The 26,608-nt window shown below is 38.8% G+C and overlaps 1 protein-coding gene across 2 annotated transcripts in view; it reads left to right on the forward strand.

Annotated features, from left to right (window-relative positions):
* Window positions 1-26,608, forward strand: part of Ca-alpha1T (Ca[2+]-channel protein alpha[[1]] subunit T) — a 658,731-nt gene that overhangs the window by 582,922 nt on the left and 49,201 nt on the right. For both annotated transcript variants that reach the window (XM_070088225.1, XM_070088226.1), the window contains 3 exons: window positions 6,320-6,534; window positions 19,720-19,912; window positions 21,894-22,078. In XM_070088225.1, the coding sequence (XP_069944326.1) occupies window positions 6,320-6,534; window positions 19,720-19,912; window positions 21,894-22,078 (593 nt within the window). The remainder of the gene's footprint in view (window positions 1-6,319; window positions 6,535-19,719; window positions 19,913-21,893; window positions 22,079-26,608) is intronic.

Genomic DNA, 26,608 nt, shown 5'->3' on the forward strand with positions numbered 1-26,608 from the left:
ACTGAATTTAATAATTTCTAACAACTACCTTTAGATGCCATCATAAACGAAGGTAGAAGTAATGAATAATTCATGCCGAAAATTGTAAACAAAAACAGAGTGAGGGAGGGGCTGGGCCAAACACAGATTCATACACGTTTTCTTTGATGGCTCAACAGAGAAAACGTAATGTTGTCCCTCCGGCCGGCTACCACACAGCTCCACAAGTATTATTATCAGAGTACACATAAAATATGCAATAAATGCTAGACAACAAGTTTACACTAATTTATATTAAGTTAGCAATAGAAATAGGCATTAAAAACACAATAAAAGGTAAGATACACACAGTACATTTATCACTTACCTTAAAATATTAATATTAATGTGTGAGAGGTGAGTGGCAGGGTGTTTATTGAATAAAATCAGAATAGCACTCCATCATCCTCTAACTTGGCATTTAAAGCAAGAGGCTTACGACTTCACTTTTTATTACAGCTAACCTTAGACGCCATTGTCAACGAGAGCCAACAAGTTAACGAAAGAGTAAACGAGAGAGAGAACGTGATACAGAGTTGAGACAATGTAAGAACACAAACTGAACAGGTAGTGGACGATCACTTGGTCAGGCGAAATAAATGCGCATTTATATGTGTCTACTTTTAGTTCATTCACATCCATTTGTAAGAGTTTGTAAAACATTTACCTCAATATTTTTTTATTTTCATAATAATTACCTCACAATACAAATACTCTTACAGTGTGTACAGGTTGTACAAGTTAGTTCAGAATAAACAAACAGCAACACACCATTTTTAGAGTGAATGAAGATAATAATAATAATAATAATAATAATAATAATAATAATAATAATAATAATATTATTAATTAATATTATTATTATTATTATTATTATTATTATTTTTATTTTTTTTATTTTTTTTATTATCACACCGGCCGATTCCCACCAAGGCAGGGTGGCCCGAAAAAGAAAAACTTTCACCATCATTCACTCCATCACTGTCTTGCCAGAAGGGTGCTTTACACTACAGTTTTTAAACTGCAACATTAACACCCCTCCTTCAGAGTGCAGGCACTGTACTTCCCATCTCCAGGACTCAAGTCCGGCCTGCCGGTTTCCCTGAATCCCTTCATAAATGTTACTTTGCTCACACTCCAACAGCACGTCAAGTATTAAAAACCATTTGTCTCCATTCACTCCTATCAAACACGCTCACGCATGCCTGCTGGAAGTCCAAGCCCCTCGCACACAAAACCTCCTTTACCCCCTCCCTCCAACCCTTCCTAGGCCGACCCCTACCCCGCCTTCCTTCCACTACAGACTGATACACTCTTGAAGTCATTCTGTTTCGCTCCATTCTCTCTACATGTCCGAACCACCTCAACAACCCTTCCTCAGCCCTCTGGACAACAGTTTTGGTAATCCCGCACCTCCTCCTAACTTCCAAACTACGAATTCTCTGCATTATATTCACACCACACATTGCCCTCAGACATGACATCTCCACTGCCTCCAGCCTTCTCCTCGCTGCAACATTCATCACCCATGCTTCACACCCATATAAGAGCGTTGGTAAAACTATACTCTCATACATTCCCCTCTTTGCCTCCAAGGACAAAGTTCTTTGTCTCCACAGACTCCTAAGTGCACCACTCACTCTTTTTCCCTCATCAATTCTATGATTCACCTCATCTTTCATAGACCCATCCGCTGACACGTCCACTCCCAAATATCTGAATACGTTCACCTCCTCCATACTCTCTCCCTCCAATCTGATATTCAATCTTTCATCACCTAATCTTTTTGTTATCCTCATAACCTTACTCTTTCCTGTATTCACCTTTAATTTTCTTCTTTTGCACACCCTACCAAATTCATCCACCAATCTCTGCAACTTCTCTTCAGAATCTCCCAAGAGCACAGTGTCATCAGCAAAGAGCAGCTGTGACAACTCCCACTTTGTGTGTGATTCTTTATCTTTTAACTCCACGCCTCTTGCCAAGACCCTTGCATTTACTTCTCTTACAACCCCATCTATAAATATATTAAACAACCACGGTGACATCACACATCCTTGTCTAAGGCCTACTTTTACTGGGAAAAAATTTCCCTCTTTCCTACATACTCTAACTTGAGCCTCACTATCCTCGTAAAAACTCTTCACTGCTTTCAGTAACCTACCTCCTACACCATACACTTGCAACATCTGCCACATTGCCCCCCTATCCACCCTGTCATACGCCTTTTCCAAATCCATAAATGCCACAAAGACCTCTTTAGCCTTATCTAAATACTGTTCACTTATATGTTTCACTGTAAACACCTGGTCCACACACCCCCTACCTTTCCTAAAGCCTCCTTGTTCATCTGCTATCCTATTCTCCGTCTTACTCTTAATTCTTTCAATTATAACTCTACCATACACTTTACCAGGTACACTCAACAGACTTATCCCCCTATAATTTTTGCACTCTCTTTTATCCCCTTTGCCTTTATACAAAGGAACTATGCATGCTCTCTGCCAATCCCTAGGTACCTTACCCTCTTCCATACATTTATTAAATAATTGCACCAACCACTCCAAAACTATATCCCCACCTGCTTTTAACATTTCTATCTTTATCCCATCAATCCCGGCTGCCTTACCCCCTTTCATTTTACCTACTGCCTCACGAACTTCCCCCACACTCACAACTGGCTCTTCCTCACTCCTACAAGATGTTATTCCTCCTTGCCCTATACACGAAATCACAGCTTCCCTATCTTCATCAACATTTAACAATTCCTCAAAATATTCCTTCCATCTTCCCAATACCTCTAACTCTCCATTTAATAACTCTCCTCTCCTATTTTTAACTGACAAATCCATTTGTTCTCTAGGCTTTCTTAACTTGTTAATCTCACTCCAAAACTTTTTCTTATTTTCAGCAAAATTTGTTGATAACATCTCACCCACTCTCTCATTTGCTCTCTTTTTACATTGCTTCACCACTCTCTTAACTTCTCTCTTTTTCTCCATATACTCTTCCCTCCTTGCATCACTTCTACTTTGTAAAAACTTCTCATATGCTAACTTTTTCTCCCTTACTACTCTCTTTACATCATCATTCCACCAATCGCTCCTCTTCCCTCCTGCACCCACTTTCCTGTAACCACAAACTTCTGCTGAACACTCTAACACTACATTTTTAAACCTACCCCATACCTCTTCGACCCCATTGCCTATGCTCTCATTAGCCCATCTATCCTCCAATAGCTGTTTATATCTTACCCTAACTGCCTCCTCTTTTAGTTTATAAACCTTCACCTCTCTCTTCCCTGATGCTTCTATTCTCCTTGTATCCCATCTACCTTTTACTCTCAGTGTAGCTACAACTAGAAAGTGATCTGATATATCTGTGGCCCCTCTATAAACATGTACATCCTGAAGTCTACTCAACAGTCTTTTATCTACCAATACATAATCCAACAAACTACTGTCATTTCGCCCTACATCATATCGTGTATACTTATTTATCCTCTTTTTCTTAAAATATGTATTACCTATAATTAAACCCCTTTCTATACAAAGTTCAATCAAAGGGCTCCCATTATCATTTACACCTGGCACCCCAAACTTACCTACCACACCCTCTCTAAAAGTTTCTCCTACTTTAGCATTCAAGTCCCCTACCACAATTACTCTCTCACTTGGTTCAAAGGCTCCTATACATTCACTTAACATCTCCCAAAATCTCTCTCTCTCCTCTGCATTCCTCTCTTCTCCAGGTGCATACACGCTTATTATGACCCACTTCTCGCATCCAACCTTTACTTTAATCCACATAATTCTTGAATTTACACATTCATATTCTCTTTTCTCCTTCCATAACTGATCATTTAACATTACTGCTACCCCTTCCTTTGCTCTAACTCTCTCAGATACTCCAGATTTAATCCCATTTATTTCCCCCCACTGAAACTCTCCTACCCCCTTCAGCTTTGTTTCGCTTAGGGCCAGGACATCCAACTTCTTTTCATTCATAACATCAGCAATCATCTGTTTCTTGTCATCCGCACTACATCCACGCACATTTAAGCAACCCAGTTTTATAAAGTTTTTCTTCTTCTCTTTTTTAGTAATTGTATACAGGAGAAGGGGTTACTAGCCCATTGCTCCCGGCATTTTAGTCGCCTCATACGACACACATGGCTTACGGAGGAAAGATTCTTTTCCACTTCCCCATGGACAATAGAAGAAATAAAAAAGAACAAGAGCTATTTAGAAAAAGGAGAAAAACCTAGATGTATGTATATATATATATATGCATGTGTGTGTCTGTGAAGTGTGACCAAAGTGTAAGTAGGAGTAGCAAGATATCCCTGTTATCTTAGCGTGTTTATGAGACAGAAAAAGAAACCAGCAATCCTACCATCATGCAAAACAGTTACAGGTTTTTGTTTCACAGTCATCTGGCAGGACGGTAGTACTTCCCTGGGTGGTTGCTGTCTACCAACCTACTACCTATTATTATTATTATTATTATTTATTATAAAAGCACTAAACCCACAAGGGTCGTGAATTGCTATACATAGAGTAAAGGCATACGAAAAGAATATTTTTCTACAGTTATCCCCCAGTTTGACTAGAGAAAACGTAATTCTTCCGACACTACCTACACAGCTGCTTTGTAAACAAATCTCATATTTACATCAATTTTTATTCTGAGTGTATGTTTTATATTTTTTTATTTATTATCACACTGGCCGATTCCCACCAAGGCAGGGTGGCCCGAAAAAGAAAAACTTTCACCATCATTCACTCCATCGCTGTCTTGCCAGAAGGGTGCTTTAAACTTCAGTTTTTAAACTGCAACATTAACACCCCTCCTTCAGAATGCAGGCACTGTACTTCCCATCTCCAGGACTCAAGTCCGGCTTGCCGGTTTCCCTGAACCCCTTCATAAATGTTACTTTGCTCACACTCCAACAGCACGTCAAGTATTAAAAACCATTTGTCTCCATTCACTCCTATCAAACACGCTCACGCATCCCTGCTGGAAGTCCAAGCACACAAAACCTCCTTTACCCCCTCCCTCCAACCTTTCCTAGGCTGACCCCTACCCGCCTTCCTTCCACTACAGACTGATACACTTTTGAAGTCACTCTGTTTCACTCCATTCTCTCTACATGTCCGAACCACCTCAACAACCCCTCCTCAGCCCTCTGGACAACAGTTTTGGTAATCCCGTACCTCCTCCTAACTTTCAAACTATGAATTCTCTGCATTATATTCACACCACACATTGCCCTCAGACATGACATCTCCACTGCCTCCAGCCTTCTCCTTGCTGCAACATTCATCACCCATGCTTCACACCCATATAAGAGCATTGGTAAAACTATACTCTCATACATTCCCCTCTTTGCCTCCAAGGACAAAGTTCTTTGTCTCCACAGACTCCTAAGTGCACCACTCACCCTTTTCCCCTCATCAATTCTACGATTCACCTCATCTTTCATAGACCCGTCCGCTGAGTGTATGTATCATGTTTATATGCTATGTAATGGGTTTCATATATAATTTTGAGGAAAATATCATAGATGGATTAATGAAAATGCCTATATTGATGTAAAATAAGACATTTAGTGTGCCCAAGAGTGATTATATTATTACGTAGTATTGGCGTCATGAGTAGAGAGAGACTTAGCGATTTTAATGTGTACCTGCACACCAGCACAGTGTGTAAGTATATTTAGGTATAGGTACACATAAGTATAATTATCAGAGTACATATAAAATATGCAGTAACTTCAAAACACTTGAAATTTTGGAAAGTTTCCTGACATAATAGATGCAATCACTGAAAATGTAAACAAACCGGGTGGGGGGCGCCATACTTGAAAGACCACTTGCCGTATAGCAAATTTTGGTCATAATTTGACATCGCCATATTTGTGGAACACCGTAAGGCGAAATGCCGTAAAGCGGGGCCTTACTGTACATTATGTACATTCATTACATACGTTATGTACATTCATTACATACGTTATGTACATTCATTACATACGTTATGTACATTCATTACATACGTTATGTACATTCATTACATTATGTACATTCATTACATACAATATGTACATTCATTACATACATTCATGCATTTATACATATATGTATTTATACATACAGTACATACATTCATATGTATATATGTGCGTACTTACAATTATGTATAGTGTGTTGATTGCAAGAAAGAAAGCTGTGAAAATTATAAGATTATATATATTTTTTGTAGGTATTTTATAACTATTGACTAGAGAATCTTCTGATTACAGACATCCGTTTGCGGATCAATCAGGGAATTGGAGTACAAACAAAATAACTTAAGCCGGGCAAAAGAAGCAGCAGCAGCCGCAGAACAAGATGAAGCCCCTGAAGGCTCTGAAACTGAGGCAGAGGCTATTAAGAAGATATGTTTTATTTTTGAACCTAAGGGCTGTTTCAAGGAACGACAAGACTGTTCCCTTTATATCTTCACAACAGAAAATCCGTATGTATTAATATAAAAAAATTCCTTGTAATTTTACACGTGTTTGCCTCCTGTACTATACTCTAATAGCTAACCTCTGTTTATCTTATTGTTATCATTAGCATTAATAATAATAATAATAATAAGTTTATTTCTTTGTAAAGGTTATAATGTGTAATTACAGTTCTGATTTGCTAAGTACAAAGATAGCCACTATCATGCCGAAGCATTTCAGGCAAACTAATCCTAATGCATAGTAACTAATTAAAACTAGATAAGATAATAGTACATAGTAATTATTACTTGAAACTAAACATAGAATAGTGGTTAGCTGTTTTACAATCCTATTTGGGCTTAATAAATCTTATGTATACTTAGTACAAAATCTAATTTACAAGGAATGGTGCAGGTGGTAATATTTTATGGAATGGAAGAATTAAAAGCCAGGAGGTCACATGATAGAACTAGCCAGTAGATGTTTGGTTGAGTAATTGCTTCGCAATTACTCAAACCCACACTATTTGCAGATGACACTACATACGTCTTCTCTCACCCGAGCCCAGTCACGCTAGCCAATACTGTAAATACCGAATTACAGAAAATATCTACCTGGATGAGGACTAACAAACTTACACTAAACATTGACAAAACCTACTTCATTCAGTTTGGTAACAGAGCTACAGATGTCCCTCTTAACATAATGATAAATGGATCACCTATCACAAAACTAACAGAGGGAAAATTCTTAGGAATCCACCTTGATAATAGACTCAAATTTCATACACATATACATCAAATTTCTAAGAAAATTTCCAAGACTGTAGGCATACTATCGAAGATACGGTACTATGTTCCACAGTCAGCCCTCCTGGCCCTATATCACTCTCTTATTTACCCCTATCTCACCTATGGAATTTGTGCATGGGGCTCAACAACAATTAACCATCTCAGACCACTAATTACCCAACAAAAGGCTGCAGTTAGAATGATAACAAATTCTCACTACAGGCAGCACACTCCACCAATATTCAATACACTAAACCTACTCACCATACAAAACATCCATACTTATTACTGCACCTATTACATACATAGAACACTTAACTCTGATATTAACCCTCCCCTCAAACATCTCCTTGCCAACCTCAACAGAACACATGACCATAACACAAGGCACAGATCACTCTTTGATGTTCCTCGTGTCCATCTCACACTATGCAAAAACTCAATGCACATAAAAGGCCCTAAAATATGGAATTCATTACCTGTAAATATAAAAGAAACACAACCTGTTTATAAATTCAAGTCTCTTCTCAAAGATTACTTACTCACCCAAAACCAAATAAATACTGAATTTTATTATTATTATCACACCGGCCGATTCCCACCAAGGCAGGGTGGCCCGAAAAAGAAAAACTTTCACCATCATTCACTCCATCACTGTCTTGCCAGAAGGGTGCTTTACACTACAGTTTTTAAACTGCAACATTAACACCCCTCCTTCAGAGTGCAGGCACTGTACTTCCCATCTCCAGGACTCAAGTCCGGCCTGCCGGTTTCCCTGAATCCCTTCATAAATGTTACTTTGCTCACACTCCAACAGCACGTCAAGTATTAAAAACCATTTGTCTCCATTCACTCCTATCAAACACGCTCACGCATGCCTGCTGGAAGTCCAAGCCCCTCGCACACAAAACCTCCTTTACCCCCTCCCTCCAACCCTTCCTAGGCCGACCCCTACCCCGCCTTCCTTCCACTACAGACTGATACACTCTTGAAGTCATTCTGTTTCGCTCCATTCTCTCTACATGTCCGAACCACCTCAACAACCCTTCCTCAGCCCTCTGGACAACAGTTTTGGTAATCCCGCACCTCCTCCTAACTTCCAAACTACGAATTCTCTGCATTATATTCACACCACACATTCCCCTTAGACATGACATCTCCACTGCCTCCAGCCTTCTCCTCGCTGCAACATTCATCACCCACGCTTCACACCCATATAAGAGCGTTGGTAAAACTATACTCTCATACATTCCCCTCTTTGCCTCCAAGGACAAAGTTCTTTGTCTCCACAGACTCCTAAGTGCACCACTCACTCTTTTTCCCTCATCAATTCTATGATTCACCTCATCTTTCATAGACCCATCCGCTGACACGTCCACTCCCAAATATCTGAATACGTTCACCTCCTCCATACTCTCTCCCTCCAATCTGATATTCAATCTTTCATCACCTAATCTTTTTGTTATCCTCATAACCTTACTCTTTCCTGTATTCACCTTTAATTTTCTTCTTTTGCACACCCTACCAAATTCATCCACCAATCTCTGCAACTTCTCTTCAGAATCTCCCAAGAGCACAGTGTCATCAGCAAATAGCAGCTGTGACAACTCCCACTTTGTGTGTGATTCTTTATCTTTTAACTCCACGCCTCTTGCCAAGACCCTCGCATTTACTTCTCTTACAACCCCATCTATAAATATATTAAACAACCACGGTGACATCACACATCCTTGTCTAAGGCCTACTTTTACTGGGAAAAAATTTCCCTCTTTCCTACATACTCTAACTTGAGCCTCACTATCCTCGTAAAAACTCTTCACTGCTTTCAGTAACCTACCTCCTACACCATACACTTGCAACATCTGCCACATTGCCCCCCTATCCACCCTGTCATACGCCTTTTCCAAATCCATAAATGCCACAAAGACCTCTTTAGCCTTATCTAAATACTGTTCACTTATATGTTTCACTGTAAACACCTGGTCCACACACCCCCTACCTTTCCTAAAGCCTCCTTGTTCATCTGCTATCCTATTCTCCGTCTTACTCTTAATTCTTTCAATTATAACTCTACCATACACTTTACCAGGTACACTCAACAGACTTATCCCCCTATAATTTTTGCACTCAATAAAAATCTGGTTGTTACTGTATAGGGAGGGAGAAATCTTAACATTTGAGTTTTACCAGCTGTTCATAAGCATTTGATTCAATTTCTTGGGACTTTTTCTTCTTTCAACACACCGGCTGTATGCCACCGAGGCGGGGTGGCCCAAAAGGAAAAACAAAAGTTTCTCCTTTTACATTTAGTAATATATACAGGAGAAGGGATTACTACCCCCTTGCTCCTGGCATTTTAGTCGCCTCTTATGACATGCATGGCTTATGAAGGAAAAATTCTGTTCCATTTCCCCATGGAGATAAGAGAAAATAAACAAAAACAAGAACTAGTAAGAAAATAGAAGATAAACCAGAAGGGTGTATATATATATATGCTTGTACATGCATGTGTAATGTGACTTAAATGTAAGTAAAAGTAAGTAGAAAGACGTACAGTAGGGCCCCTATTATATGGCAGGTTAGGTTTCAGGTTACTGCCATAAAGTGGAAATCGCCATAAAGTGGAACACCCTTTTTTTCCACTTATAAATGCATAGAAATACTTGATAACAAGTTTACACTAACATATATTAAGTTAGCAATAGAACTTGGCATTTAAAAACAATAAAAAAGTAAAATACAGATATAGTACACTCATTACTTACCTTAAAATATTTGTAGTCTTAATCTAGGGTGAAAGGTGGGTCTTATTTGTATGAAGTCAAGTTGGGAAGTATGGGTAGCCAGGAAGGGCAGCCCTCCCAACCCCACCCCACCCACACATAATGTAAACAATCCAGACAAATGCATCTGGTTTTGGTCACTTTACATTGTGTACAAGTTGTCTCCACATTGATACAGTAGAGTAAATAAAGAGAAACACTCACATTCTCATGTAACACCATTTTTAAAAGAAATGACACCCTGAGTGAAGGCATACAAAAGGAATAATTTTCTAGTTACCCCCAGTAATATTATACTGTACACATTTTCTCTGATGCTGGACTACAAGTTGCCTGGCTACCACAAGTCCTACAAGTTGCCTGGCTAACACAAGTCCTACAAGTCACCTGGCTACTACAAGTCCTACAAGTCACCTGGCTACCACATTTCATTTTTATGTTAATTTATTCTACTGTGGGGTGTATTTAGATGGATTAAGCAAAATATCTATATTAACATTTTAATTGATATTTAATGCTCCTTAGAGTGATTATTATTGTGTTATTATTATTTTTATTATTAATATGGCATCTTCAAGACTAATAAAACACTCTTAGTGATTTTAATGTGTACCTTCATGCCAGCACACTGTGTAAATTTACTTAGGTACAAGTACACATAAGTATAATTATCACTTATAGTAATAATGTAGGTATGTAGTCCACCTGGGATATATACCTACACCTACCTACATTTTTTTTTTTCAACAAACCTTCCATATCCCACCAAGGCAGGGTGACCCAAAAAGAAAAATGAAAGTTTCTCTTTTTAAATTTAGTAATTTATACAAGAAAAGGGGTTACTAGCCCCTTGCCCCCGGAATTTTAGTCGCCTCATTCAACATACATGGCTTACGGAGGAAGAATTCTGCTCCACTTCCCAATGGAGATAAGAGGAAATAAACAAGAACAATAACCAGAAAGGAAATAGTAGAAAACCCAGAGGGGTGTGTATATATGTGCTTGTACATGTATGTATAGTGTGACCTAAGTGTAAGTAGAAGTAGCAAGACTTACCTGAAATCTTGCATGTTTATGAGACAGAGAAAAGGACACCAGCAATCGTACCATCATGTAAAACAGTTACAGGCTTTTGTTTTACACTCACTTGGCAGGACGGTAGTACCTCCCTGGGCAGTTGCTCTCTACCAACCTACTACCTGTGACCTACCTACATAGCTACACAATATTTAATGTGGCCCAGAGCCATATTATTACCATCAACATACCATGTTCACTGAGTTAATCGTTTCTAACAACTACCTTTAGATGCCATCATAAACAAAAGGAGAAGTAATGAATAATTCATGCCGAGAATTGTAAACAAAAGCGTTATGTAGCAAGGGGAGTGACGTAATGTTTTCCCTCTGCCCAGCTACCACACCTCCATAGTATATAAACATAAAATGTTTATGTTATGTAATGGGTTTCTTATATAATTTTGAAGAAAATTTAATACGTAGATGGATTAATGAAAATGTCTATATTAACATAAAATAAGACATTTAATGTGCCCAAGAGTGATTATTATTAGTACAGTGGACCCCCGCATACCGTTGGCATCACATACCGTTTATTCCGCATACCGCTCACTTTAATCGCAAAAATTTTGCCTTGCATACCTCTCAAAAACCCGCTCACCGATGTTCGTCCAAGACGCGTCCAATGTGCGCCTTAGCCAGCCTCACATGTTCCGCCGGTGGCATTGTTTACCAGCCAGCCTCCGCGGTAGCATCCAAGCATACAATCGTAACATTTCGTATTATTACAGTGTTTTTGGTGATTTTATCTGGAAAATAAGTGACCATGGGCCCCAAGAAAGCTTCTAGTGCCAACCCTACAGCAATAAGGGTGAGAATTACTATAGAGATGAAGAAAAAGATCATTGATAAGTATGAAAGTGGAGTGCGTGTCTCCAAGCTAGCCAGGTTGTATAATGAACCCCAATCAACCATCGCTACTATTGGTGGTACAGCTGCTGCTGCTGCACTGTCAGCTGCTGCTGCTGCTGTAGCATCGTCTGCTGCTGCTGTAGCATCGTCTGCTTCTGCTGTAGCACTGTCAGCTGCTGCTGCTGCTGTAGCATCGTCTGCTGCTGCTGTAGCATCGTTGTTGGTGTGGCTTATTGAGAATATACCAAGAAACAATTAACCCCAGAGGATTTGCCACCCAGGATAACCCAAAAAAGTCAGTGTCATTGAAGACTGTCTAACTTATTTCCATTGGGGTCCTTAATCTTGTCTCCCAGGATGCAACCCACACCAGTCGACTAACACCCAGGTGAACAGGGAAAAATGCCTGGAACTAGTGCTCATATTGGTGAATTTAAAGCCAGCAAAGGTTGGTTTGAGAGATTTAAGAATTGTAGTGGCATACACAGTGTGATAAGGCCTGTTCTGGAAGAAAATGCCAAACAGGACCTACAGTACTCAGGAGGAAAAGGCACTCCCAGGACACAGTGTCTCATCAGTCATTGCTGCATCTTCAATAAAGGTAAGTGTCATTTATTCTTCATTTAGTAGAGTAGTACATGCACAATATATATTGTGCATGTACTACTCTACTATTGTGCATGTATCCTTCTCTTTGTGTGTAGGAAAATGTATATTTCATGTGATAAAAATTTTTTTTCATACTTTTGGATGTCTTGCACGGATTAAGTTGATTTCCATTATTTCTTATGGGGAAAATTCATTCGCATACCGATTATTTCGCATACCAATGAGCCCTCTTGCACGGATTAAAATCGGTATGCGGGGGTCCACTGTATTTGTAATGTTTTCCCTCCACCCGGCAACCACACCTCCACAGCATATAAAAAGCATGTTATATGCTATGTAATGTGTTTCTTATATAATTTTGAATAAAATATCATAGATGGATTAATGAAAATTTCTATATTGACGTAAAATTAGACATTTAATGTCCTAGAGTGATTATTATTACATAATAGAGAGATGTGCTCATGGAGAATGTAAACAAACCAGGTGGCTTGTGCCGTATTTGAAAGACAACTTGCCATATAGAAAGTTTTGGTCATAATTTGGGATCGCCATATTAGCGGAACGCCATAAGGCAAAACGCCAAAAAACGGGGCCCTACTGTAAATGAGATAACACGAATAAATGAGTGAGAGAGAGAATGAGTACATGAGAGAAGACACTCGCAGAGTTATGTAAACAAACCAGGCAAACACAAGTTTTGTAAACAAACCAGGCGAACACAAGTTTTGTAAACAAACCAGGCAAACACGACTGGTTTGTGCACAAGTTACATTGTGTACAAGTTGTCCCTACGTTGATACGGTAGAATAAACAAAGAGGAACACTCCCATTCTCTTATAATACCATTTTTAGAAGAAATGATGTTCTGGGTGAAGGCATACAAAAGGAATAATTTTCTACAGTTATCCCCCAGTAACGCATTTTCTCTTAACCCTCCAAGGGTCGAGAGTCCCTCTCCCAAACTTGTTCTCAAGGTTGAAAAATTTTCGAAAATAATTACAAAATAATATCAGGACTTAAGCTAGTCTCTGGTGTAACTCACAAATCCCACATTAAATTGAGCCAAAGACAATGAAAATCACACAATAAAAATGCAGTCTTTACAACTTAAAAAACACTTGGTTAGCATAAACAAATTCAACAATTCAACTTATGAAACAGTAAATAAATAATGTGTGTAAACAGCTTGACCTAACTGTGCCCAGCTTACCCAGTCTAGTGTGGTTGGTTGGATAAGGTAAATCCTAGCCTAATTAGTGCAGCTATAGCCTAAACCTGGCTATAGAATTCACTGTAAATAATAGCTAGGTTAAATCTGTCCTTGCTACTATAACTTGTAAATATTGCACAAGCCTAGCCTAATTGTGGCTACCTAGCAAATCCACTGTAAGTTATTAACACACAAGTCTCCTACCCTGATTTACTTGTAATCACTGTAAATAATTAAATTCACAAGCTTCTCTAGCCTACCTGGCCTGCCTGTAAATTACTGTAAATAATAACTTCTGCATATAGTCAGCATGCCCTAGCCTCTGTAAAAGTCTCTGGGCCTAGGTGTGCTAACTTAACCTAACTCTGTTAATCTCTGGTTCCCAACTGTGACCTAGCTATTCCACATCACAGTTAGAAGGACCACTTGTGGAAATTTGTCTGGACTGCCTCCGTGTGAGTTGTCTACTTTTTTTTTGCAAGCCCTCTTGACACCGAGCCTTTTGCTGGTACCTCAGCCTCACAGGTGGCTTATATGACACATTTCCATAAATGACTGATGTTGCAAGAAATCTTGCCTGCATGCATGAATAAAGGACTAACTTACTTGGTGTTGGTGAATATATCCTGGTCTTCAACCTCCCTAAGCTTTAGCCCCTCTGGACTTCCCCTTCAAATCCACGTGCAGCCGGGAACCTTAATTCCTGCAATATTCAGTCGGTATTAGTGACCTGCCTGCACCTCAAAAATTCCTGTTTCCAAGGGGGTGTGTATCCCCTAATATAGCTATGCAGGAAGTGACACTAGCTTCTTTAACAACGAGGAGACGCTGGTAAGTACTTATCTTCGGTGTCCGACTGCACAAAGGCCCACAGCTCAACTCACTCATGATTTCCCCCAGAAACTCGCCAGAATACTGAGAAAAAAAGGGAGGTCTTGTCTTACTGTATGGGCCTGATGGAGGAGGGCATCTACGGTACTTCAAGGTGCCTCCACCAGATTTCCCCAGGTCTAGTATGTGAAGACACGTGGGGGTGCTGCCCTGCTGGTCACAGCAGTGTGTCAAGTTTGCCATCTTGTTGTAGAACTTGAGGCTGCCAGCTCTCACTGGCTAATATGACCTAGTGTTTGCCAATATTACCTGCCTGTTATTACCTAAGTTAGGGTCTTAGGTCTACATTATTATTACCTGCAGTTGCAGGTATAATAATGTATAAACTACCTACCTCTTCCTTGAAGGATAAATCTATCAATTAAAATGTACCTTCCAACCACCTTCTCCATCCTGGGTGTATGTATGTGTTTTGGGTAGATGTGAGGGTCCGCCAAATGCAGACTGTCCGTCCGGGAAATATTAGGGCCTTCATACAACGTATTTGCCTTGCGGAATTTTAGGACTGAATAAGTTTCCACAATTATAATCATAATAAAAAAGAAGCGATAAACCCACAAGGGTCGTGAATAGCTATAGATAGAGTGAAGACATACGAAAGGAATAAATTTCTAGTTAAGTTACTGGTGTTCGGCTAGAGAAAACGTAATTCTTCAGCGCTGCTACCAAATGCTTGGTAAACAAATTTCATATTTATGTCAGTTTTTATACTGTGGGTGTAGGTATCATGTTTATATGTTACGTAGCATGTTTATTATATAACTTTGAAAAAATATCACAGATGGATTAATGGAAATGTCTATATTAACGTAATATACGACATTTAGTGCACCCAAGAGATTATATGGCATTGAGTAGAGAGACTCTTAGTGATTTTAATGTGTACCTGCATGCTAGCACAGTGTGTCAGTATATTTAGGTACAGGTACACATAAGTATAATTATCAGATTACATATAAAATATGCAATAACTTTAAAACACTTGAAATTTTGGAAAATTTCCTGACATAAGAGAGTTGTGCTCACAGAGGATGTACACAAACCAGGTGGGGTGCACCGCATTTGAAAAACCGCTAGCCGTATAGCAAATTTTGGTCATAATTGAATTTGCCGTATTTGCTGGACACCATAAGGCAAAACGCCGTAATGTGGGGCCCTACTGTACATCTTTTTTAGCTTTAATTGATGAACTGATTAAATCTTTTTTTTTCTGTCATGTTTTTGAAATCTAAATATAACACTATGTTTTGAACCTTGTTTCCCTAGTAACTGCATTTCCTTTGTTTCTGACACTGATACTATAACGTTTTGTTGGTCTTTTATGATCTGAATAGTAGTATCTTTGCAGTTGGTTTGGTTTATTTCACTAGGAAAGAGTGAACTGCTAATTATTACTGAGTCTGTTATCTTTTCTTGCTTGGTTTTATTGTCTTGGTAAGCAAAGTATTCGTTCAACTGGGTATCCATGTTGTTTTTCCAGTCCATAACCACATCCTCAACCTTTGTGTTTAGGGATGTTATTTGTTGTGTGTGGCTCGCTATAACTGTTTGGAGGGTTTTGCCAAAATCGGTCATTCCAGCTGTCGTCAATTGCTGTTCAAGGCTGAGGATCTTGCTTTCAAAGTGGGCTAACTTGGCTTCATGTTTCATTAGTATTGCACGAAGATTCGTATTTTCAGTATGAAGATACATGTTATCTGCAGTTAGGGTGGTGATGTATGACTTGAGTGTCAGGATCGTTGGTTATACCTGGGAGAGTAACTGGGGTGCCAAATCCTGTGAAGGAAGAGGAGTTTAAGGGGGAATCAGCCATGTTTGGTGTTGTTGATGCATTGCCCTGGGCAGTGATAAGGGGGTGGAAGCACCAGTGTTCTGCTGGGTAGACAAGTTGAATAGTCGATTTCTTGGTGCTTTCTTGCTGTTCTTGTTGTTTCTTCTGTGATTTGATCTCATAGTAGTAAAGGAGTTGTTGTAGTTAAGATGGAGAAGCTTTATTTGTTCAGAGCTTGGGGTGAGTGAGTGTCTGGCAGTGGGGCAGTGCTTTGGGTTTGGAAGGCAGTCTTCTTCTGATTGTCAATTTCTCGAGTTGTAGGTATCACTGTTGGTATTCTTGGGTCATTCTGGGTTCTACGTGGGCTCTGGCTGGCGAGAGAATGACACAGCTTGTATGCCACTGCCACTGCCGCCTGTTCCCTGTGACAAGACAAACTTGATTTGACATGTTGGGATCACTCCACCAGCATGAAGTGAAAGACAGGAAAGGTGAATAGAGATGCCAGTGAACGCATTGTAAGACTAGCTGATCTTATGGATTACACTACCAATATACATTGAGGGACAAATGTGACCTGCAGATTGGATTTATTGATTTTATCTCCAAGAGTTACTAGTGGTTACTTGTGGTCATTGCAGTGCTGAATGCATTCAGTATGTACCAGATCAAGATTGGCAACAGACTGCAATATGCTAACTTCAGTTTGAGTGTCATCAGACAAATAATGCAGAAATAGCAGGTCACAACAAACATGCCACTGTACTGATCACCAAATACTCTTGAGTTTGAAGTATGATGAAGTATGATAAGATGCCCAACAAAGCACAGGGACCGGTGCTAAATGCGTAGGGAATGTAAAACGTACGTGTGTGTGTGTGTGTGGAACCATGTTTCAGGGACTTCCATAGGTTGCAACCATTCTAGGAACATGATCACTGTCTGGAGGCAGTGGAGATGTCATGTATGAGGGCAATGTGTGGTGTGAATATAATGCAGAGAATCCATAGCTTGGAGATTAGGAGGAGGTGTGGGATTAACAAAGCTATTATCCAGAGGGCTGAGGAGGGGTTATTGAGATGGTTTGGGCATGTAGAGAGGGTGGAACAAAATAGAATAACTTTGAGAGTGTATAAATCTGTAGTGGAGGGAAGGCAGGGTAGGGGTCAGCCTAGGAAAGGTTGGAGGGAGGGGGTAAAAGAGGTTTTGTTTGTGAGGGGCTTGGACTTCCAGCAGGCATGCATGAGCATGTTAGATAGGAGCAAATGGAGACAAATGGTTTTTAGGACTTGACGTGCTGTTGCAGTGTAAGCAAAGTAACATTTATGCAGGGATTCAGGGAAACCGGCAGGCCAGACTTGATTCCTGGAGATGAGAAGTACAGTGCCGGCACTCTGAAGGAGGGGTGTTAACGTTGCAGTTTTATGACTATAGTGTAAGCATGCTTCTGGCAAGACTTTGATGGAGTGAATGATGAAAGTTTTTCTTTTTCGGGCCACTCTGCCTTGGTGGGAAATGGCCGATGTGTTAATATTAATAATAAAATGATGTTAGAACAGTAATAATGTGTAGCAGTTGGGTGTGTGTGTGTGTATACTTTGTTATATATAAATGTTTTGTAAACATTGTAAATGGGGGTATTGTGTTGCTTACATTGGCTAGCCCTATGTGCATGATGTGGGTGTTCATGGCCACAACAGCTACTGGAAAATGTAAATAATTAGAAAACTCCAGAAAAAAAGTGTAAATATTAGTAAATAAAGTAATATGGAGCATGGGGCAATTGCTGATGTTGCCATCAGTGGGTCAGTGATCTTTAACTTCACACCTCCATATCTTGATAAATACTGAAACATGTCACTACAGTGGAACCTCAAATGTCGAACTTTTTTCGGTCCAGAAGGCTGTTCGAGTGCCTTTACCGAATGAATTTATTCCCATCAGGAATAATGTAAATTAGATTAGTCCATTTCAGACCCTCAAAAATACACTTATAAAGCACTTACAAAAATACACTTACATAATTGGTTGTGTTGGGAGCAGTTCGATTTTTGAGGTTCCACTGTACTTTTAATTTCTGGGGGTTACAACACTGAAAGGGTTAATAGGAACTTTAAAATAGATAAAAGTTTCAAGTTAATTTATAAAATAATAAAAGAAAAGATATTGTATAGTTCTTTCAAGGTTAGTGAAATTATTTAATTAAATTACAATACAAAGCAATAAAATGAAGTATAGCTCACTGAGAATTATTTCTTTGATTTTACTCATAGGTGCCACAGATTCACTGGCAACTTAAATTTTGAACAAACAACTTTGAGTGTACAGTGTCACTCTGTGAGGCGTGCTGGCATTATGAATAACATGAATGTGACAGTAAAGCCTGTGTCCACATTCCTCCACCCTCCCCTCTCCCTGCCACATCTTCCCCCTTACAGCAACAAGTCATTTGTTTTGAACCATAACTACCAATAATAAAAGGCATAAATTGGAATCTGCTCATTAATAAAACACTAGATGTAATTTTTTACAGTACCACACTCTAAATTTACCAATAATATGCAATTTTAATAATGCTAACACTCTCACTACTTAAGTTTATCCAACACTATTATCCTCTGTTTTATTTTTTTTGAAAGTTAGAAATAGGAGAAGCATGTTCTGGACTGAATGATATTCTTATCTTCTGGTATACATGTACATAATTGTAAATAATGCACTCAGTTCTTATATGTATATATGTACATAGATTATGCAAGATTTCAGGTACATGTTGCTAGTACTACTTACACTTAGGTCACACTGCACATGCATAGACAAGCATATATACACACACACATCCCTCTGGGTTTTCTTCTATTTCCTTACTAGTTCTTGTTCTTGTTTATTTCCTCTTATCTCCATGGGAAAGTGGAACAGAATTCTTCCTCTCTTAGCTATGAGTGTCATAAGAGGTGACTAAAATGCTGGGAGCAAATGGCTAGTAACCCCTTCTCCTGTATAAAATATTAAATTTAAAAAGAGAAACTTTCGTTTTTCTTTTTTGGGCCACCCTGCCTCGGTGGGATGAGGCCAGTTTGTTGAAAGAAGAATATATGTATATCATAGTCAGATTACCCTCCAGCTACACCATCCCAACCCCTCCTTCAGAGCACAGGCACTATACTGTATTGCAATCTCATAAAGGTTTAACCTTCCCTTTTTCTTCGTTCTTCCCTTCAGGATACGTCGCATCTGCTTATTCTTGGTCTCCAGACGATGGTTTGACTCCTCTGTGCTTTTCTTTATTGGTCTCAACTGCATCACTCTAGCCATGGAGAGGCCCAACATTCCTCCTGACTCCATTGAACGGCAGGTCCTCATGATCTTCAACTATATATTTACTGTGGTGTTTGGCTTGGAGATGATAATAAAGGTTTGTGATAAATATATCTTGAACAGATATAAAAAGTTGCAAATAATTCCAGCTAAATATGATTTGGGCAAATGAGCATACTGTATATAGCTGAGTCACCTGAAATTTTTAACTAACTCATAACAGTGATAATATATTTTTTCCTAATCAAGCTATACCATGTAGTATTTGTTGGGTAGATAAAAGACCTGAGAATATTAACTCAAATAAAGCAAAGCAAGCTGAATATAAGCTTCCCTTTTTAGGACTATGTAAACATTGGTCAAACTTTAGTTTTCAGATTTGTGGTATAAGTTAATACATCAATAATAATCTTAGTTTGGTGATTCTCAAAGTCAGAAAATGTTCTCTTTTATTTTTACTTCTCACTACTGTAGCTCCATTGCTTAACCCTTTCAAAGTCGGCGGGACCTCTCCTAAACTTGTTCTCAGGGTCGGAAATTTTTCGAAAAAAAAAAAATAATTATTTTTTCTTATGAAATGATAGAGAATCTTTTCCCGGTCATAATGACAGCAAAAGTATGAAATTTGATGGAAAACTTACAGAATTATGCTCTTGCGAAGTTAGCGGTCTCGACGATGTTTACGCATCGGCGATTTTGCCCATTTTGAGCCCTATTATCGGCCAATTCCAATGTACCAGTCGACAAAAATCATACCTATTTCGTTAGAACTCTATTTTGTCTATCGAATGAGTACAAGAAACCACCCATTTACTGATTTCATCTAACCAATAACATGGTCTGAAATTGGCAATTTTGCCAATTTCACAAGCTTCAAAAGATACCAATTTCCAAATAGGGTACAGAATAAACAAGACAGACATTCCTGGCACTAAAATAACATTTTCCCTGTTCATTACTCATGTCCCTAGGCCTCTGTTACATTTCTTTTGCTTTCCACTTCAAATTTTTATTCTCACAAAATAATAGAAGATTTATGTTATGCAGACTACTGGATTCGTGAAGAAATGGTGTAGAAATGGTATAAATAATATCAGCGCACTTGTGAAAGAATATTAGACTCACCAGTTGACATGTATTGGATGCGTGGCATGATTTGTTTACCTTTGAACTTTGGAAAAATCGAACATTTCTGCTATTTTGAGCTCAATTTCAAGGTACTTTTCTTTGTGAAACCAATCAAAATCATCTCAATTTCCATAATATGTCTTCCATTCTATAAAATGAGACCAGGAAAACTAGAATACAACAATAAATAGCATACGAAAATCCACTGCAAAGTCGCTGCTTTAAACCAAAAACACGGTCGGCGTTTTTTTTTCCTCATTATGCACTGTGCTGCAGGATTTTTTTATACTGTGCACACTGACCACATAGACCCATTCTTTCATATGTAGGCCTTCCAGCTTTCTCTCGCTAGATTTGAAGGCGCTAGAATTTATGCGTACTAGTACGCCACCAACCCTGGCGTGCAAGCCATACTAGTATGGCACCAACCCTGAAAGGGTTAAAATGATATTGCCTGTCACTGCTGTAGATGCTCCTTCATTTATCATTGGGTTAAGTATTGCAGTATCTTAAATAATGTACTATGTGTTAAGGTTTTAGTTGCATTTTAGATTTTCTTTACATTGGTATGAATATCTCCTGAAAATTCTTGTTTCTCTTTGTTTCACTGCCTTATATTTTGTCAGAACATTTCCACTACATTATCTCTTGACCTTCCATTTTTATACATCATATGTACCTTTATCATTTTTTTTTTTCAAACAAACCCACTGTATCCCACCAAAAAAGAAACACTTTCACCATCATTCACATTTAATCTTTGTAGATATTTTACTCCTTGACCCTTAACATTATTTATGTTCTTCTTATTTCCACACTGTTTTCCAGGGGTAACCATGTAACTTACGGCATTACTGCATGTTTCATAGGTCTGCTAAATATCTTTCTTCTTGATACATGAAATTACTTATTATTTTTCTACATGTCTAATGAATTTGTCTTGCCCTTAGGTTATTGCACAGGGTCTATTGTATGGGAAAGGTGCCTACTTCAGCTCTGGCTGGAATATCATGGATGGGTCACTGGTCATCATATCTTTCATAGATGCTCTCATGTCTGTTCTGGCCACCACTTCACCACGCATCTTTGGTATTCTCAGAGTCTTCCGTCTCCTGCGTGCCCTCAGACCTCTAAGGTAGGACTTCCCTTCATCTGAGTGAAATAGAAGTGCAGTAATTGTTGACCATGTCATACTTCCTTGGTACTGTCCTTGTAGAATTCTTAATAATTATAGTAGTTTAAGTTCTTCTTTTTAGTAATTTATACAGGAGAAGGGGTTACTAGCTCATTGCTCCCGGCATCTAATTGCCTCCTATGACATGCATAGCTTATGGAGGAAGAATTCTGTTCCACTTCCCCAGAAGTAGAAATAAAGCAGAAATAAACAAGAAAAAGAACTATGCTTGTACATGCATGTGTAAGAAAGCTGCAAATGATCCAATTAACATAATGCTAAATGGATCATCAGTCACAAGACTCACAGAGGGAAAATTCCTAGGTATCCACCTTGACAGTAGCCTTAAGTTCCAGACACACATACAATAAATCACCAAGAAAATCTCCAAGACTGTAAACATACTATCAAAGATAAGGTACTACGTTCCACAATCAGCTCTCCTGACACTGTACCATTCACTCATATACCTTTATCTTACATATGGAATTTGTGCATGGGGATCAACAACATCCAATCACCTAAAACCCCTAATAACCCAGCAAAAGGCAGCAATAAGAATGATAACAAATTCCCACTCCCACCAGCATACTCCACCAATTTTCAAAAGTCTGAATCTGCTCACCTTTAAGAACATCCATATTTATTCATGTGCCTACTACATACACAGAACAATACACACAAATATAAACCCTCCACTCAAACTTCTCCTCACCAACCTAAACAGGACACATGACCACAGCACAAGACACAGATCTCTTTTTGATATACCTCATGTCCATATCACACTGTGTAAAAACTCTATGCACATAAAGGGCCCCAAAATTTGGAATTCATTACCAGAAGATATTAAAGTAACCTGGTCTGAAAATCAATTTAAGACTCTTCTCAAAAGCCACTTAATCACCCTAGACTAAACGCTAAATACTCAGTACACACATACTCACTTATGTACTCCCACATCATAACTTCAACAATCACTTTGAACCTTTTATCCATTGTTGACAGGAATATAATTGAATCATTGTTTTCACAAAGAGCATTTTTGAATATATGAATATATCTTTTGTCTTATACAAATTTGATGCACTTATAATTAATAATCTACTGTACAACTATGAAATAATTACTGTCCTACTGTACAACTATGATATAATCCTTAATGTTAAGTAGTCTGTAAGCCAATAATGTTAAGTTGGCCCATAATGCCTAGGCATAATAGAAGCTCTCTTTGCATTGCAACCCACAATTGTAAATACAAAATCTCAATGTACTGTTTGCAAAGACATAAAATAAATAAATAAATAAATAGTGTGTCCTAAGTGTAAGTAGACATAGCAAGATATACCTGCAACCTTGCATGTTTATGAGACAGATAAAGACACCAGCAATCCTACCATCATGCAAAACAATTACAGGCATATGTTTCACACTCATTTGGTAGGATGGTAGTGCCTCCCTGGGTGGATGCTGTTTATCAGCCTACTCTAGGGGAATAAGTCTGTTGAGTATACCTGGTAAAGTGTATGGTAGAGTTTTTAGTGATAGAATTATGAGTAAGATGGAGAGTAGGATAGCAGATGAGCAAGGAGGCTTTAGGAAAGGTAAGGGGTGTGCAGACCAAGTGTTTGCAGTGAAACACATAGGTGAGCAATATTTAGATAAGGGTAAAGAGGTTTTTGTGGCATTTATGGATTTGGAAAAGGCATATGATAGGGTGGATAGGGGGGCAGTGTGACAGATGTTGCAAATGTATGGAATAGGAGGTAGTTTATTGAAGGCAGCAAGGATAGTGAGGCTCAGGTTAGAGTATGTAGGCGAGAGGGGGATTATTTCCTAGTAAAAGTAGGCCTTAGACAGGGATGTGTAATGTCACCATGGTTGTTCAATATATTTATAGATGGAGTACTAAGAGAAGTGAATGCTCGGGTGTTGGCAAGAGGTGTGGGGTTAAAAGGTAGTCTAAACACAGATAACCCGCAGATAGAAGTGAGGAGCTTATGATGAAGTTTTGGTATGACTTGGACCATTTACAGAATCGTAAACTCCATCGTAAGCTCCTCTCTTCTATGTGCAGGTTATTTGTGTATTGTTCCAGTCAAAGTATTGTGCCATATTTTTGTTATTTATAAAGAATCTAACACACAGTGAGAGTTGTCACAGTTGCTCTTTGCAAATGACACTGTGCTTTTGGGAGATTATGAAGAGAAATTGCAGAGGTTGGTTGGTGAGTTTGGTAGGGTATGTAAAAGAAAGAAGTTAAAAGTGAATATAGGAAAGAGTAAGGTGATGAGGATAACAAAAAAATTAGGTAACAGAAGATTGGAGGGAGAGAGTATGGAGGAGGTGAATGTGTTCAGATATTTGGGAGTGGACGTGTCAGCAAATGCGTCTATGAAGGATAAAGTGAATCATAGGATTGATGAGGAGAAAAAGGTGAGTGGTGCACTGAGGAGTCTGTGGAGACCAAGAACTTTATCCATGAAAGCAAAGAGGGGAATGTATGAGAGTATAGTTATACCAATACTTTTGTATAGGTGTGAGGCATGGGTTGTGAATGTTGCAACAAGGAGAAGGCTAGAGGCAGTGGAGATGTCATGTCTGAGGGCAGTGTGTGGTGCGAATATAATGCAGAGAATCCATAGTTTGGAGATTAGGAGGTGTGGGATTACCAAAACTATTATCCAGAGGGTTGAGGAGGGGTTATTGAGATGGTTTGGACATGTAGAGATTTGAGAGTATACATATCTGTAGTGGAGGGAAGGCAGGGTAGGGGTTAGCCTAGGAAAGGGTGGATGGAGGGGGTAAAGGAGGTTTTGTGTGGGAGGGGCTCGGACTTCCAGCAAGTGTGTGTGAACGTTTTAGGAGCGAATGGAGACAAACGGTTTTTAGGACTTGACATTGCTATTGGAGTGTAAGCAGGGTAACATTTATGAAGGGATTCAGGGAAACCGGCAGGCCGGACTCGATTCCTGGAGATGGTGTTAATATTGCAGTTTTGTAACTGTAGTGTAGGCATGCCTCTGGCAAGACAGTGATGGAGTGAATGATTAATGTTTTTGCTTTTTCGGGCCACCCTGCCTTGGTGGGAAACGGCCAGTGTGTTAAAGAAAAATAAGTTCTTCTAAAATTGGTTTTCAGTATTATTGATGCTTTTTTTTGTCTTTATGTTGCTAAGAAAAGCATTGTTCGTTCTTATTATATGTTAGGATTAGACATTCTCCTCATGATTTCATTACAGTATTTTTTTCCTTAAGAAGTATGAGCCTTTATGTGTGAAATTATGAATGGTTTGTTCTCAAAACTCACCCTTTTCTCTTTTGAAAGCTTGCATATTGAAGATTAGATGCATGATTATAGTCTTAAAATTTTCACCTAGTTATCAAGGAGATTGTATGTTGTGTTATGTTTGAGTCATTAGATATGAATTTATAAATACTGTAGCTAGTTTATAATCAAAGTAATATTTTATTAAAATATAAATTAGTATTGTTAAAAATTTTTTTTAGCACACCAACCATCTCTCACTGAGGTAGGGTGACCTGAAAAAGAAAAAAGCACTTTCACCATCACTCACTCTATCACTGTCTTGCCAAAGGTGTGCTGATGCTACAGTTCACATGCCCCTCCAAATTGCAGATATCCCCACTCCTCATTCAGAATTCAGGCACTGTACTTCCAACCTTCAGGATTCAGGTCTGGCTAACTGGTTTCCCTGAATCCGTTCATGAGTTTTACTTTACTCGCACTCCAAGAACACGTCAAATCATAAGAATTACTTGGCTCCACTTACTCCTATATAACATGCTGAGACATGCCTGTTGGATGTCCGAGCCCTTCACACACAGAACCTTCTTTACCCCTCCTCCTAACGTTTCATTGGATGGCCCTTTCCCTCCTTCCCTCCACTACAGATTTATACACCCTCCAAGTCATCCTGTTCTTCTCTATCCTCCATAAATGTCCAAACCATCTTAGTGTCCCCTCCTCAGCTTTCTGGAAAATATTTTTAGTAACCCTGCACCTCCTTAACCCCTTAACATAGATCTATGTATGGTTCCTGCCTCCACTACATCACTTTCTAGGCTATTCCACTTCCTATGACTGAAGAAATACTAACATCCCTTTGACTCATCTGAGTCTTCAACTTCCAATTGTGACCCCTTGTTTCTGTGTCCCATCTCTGGAACTGTTATGTTGTTGCCCCTTATATGTTGATAGTAAGGTTCTCACTACATGTTCTAGTGTGGGGTAGCTTTTACATAAAGGCCTTTACAGTCTAGGATAATACAGTGGACCCTCGACCAACGATATTAATCCGTTCCTGAGAGCTTATCGAAATTATCGTTAGTCGAGTTAATTTTCCCCATAAGAAATAACGGAAATCAAATTAATCCGTGCAAGACACCCAAAAGTATTGAAAAAAAAAAATTTTTGCCACATGAAATATTAATTTTAATACATACAAACTGGAGAAGACATGTACAATTA

Source organism: Cherax quadricarinatus, chromosome 24 (genome assembly GCF_038502225.1).
Source record: "Cherax quadricarinatus isolate ZL_2023a chromosome 24, ASM3850222v1, whole genome shotgun sequence".
Lineage (NCBI taxonomy): Eukaryota > Metazoa > Arthropoda > Malacostraca > Decapoda > Parastacidae > Cherax > Cherax quadricarinatus.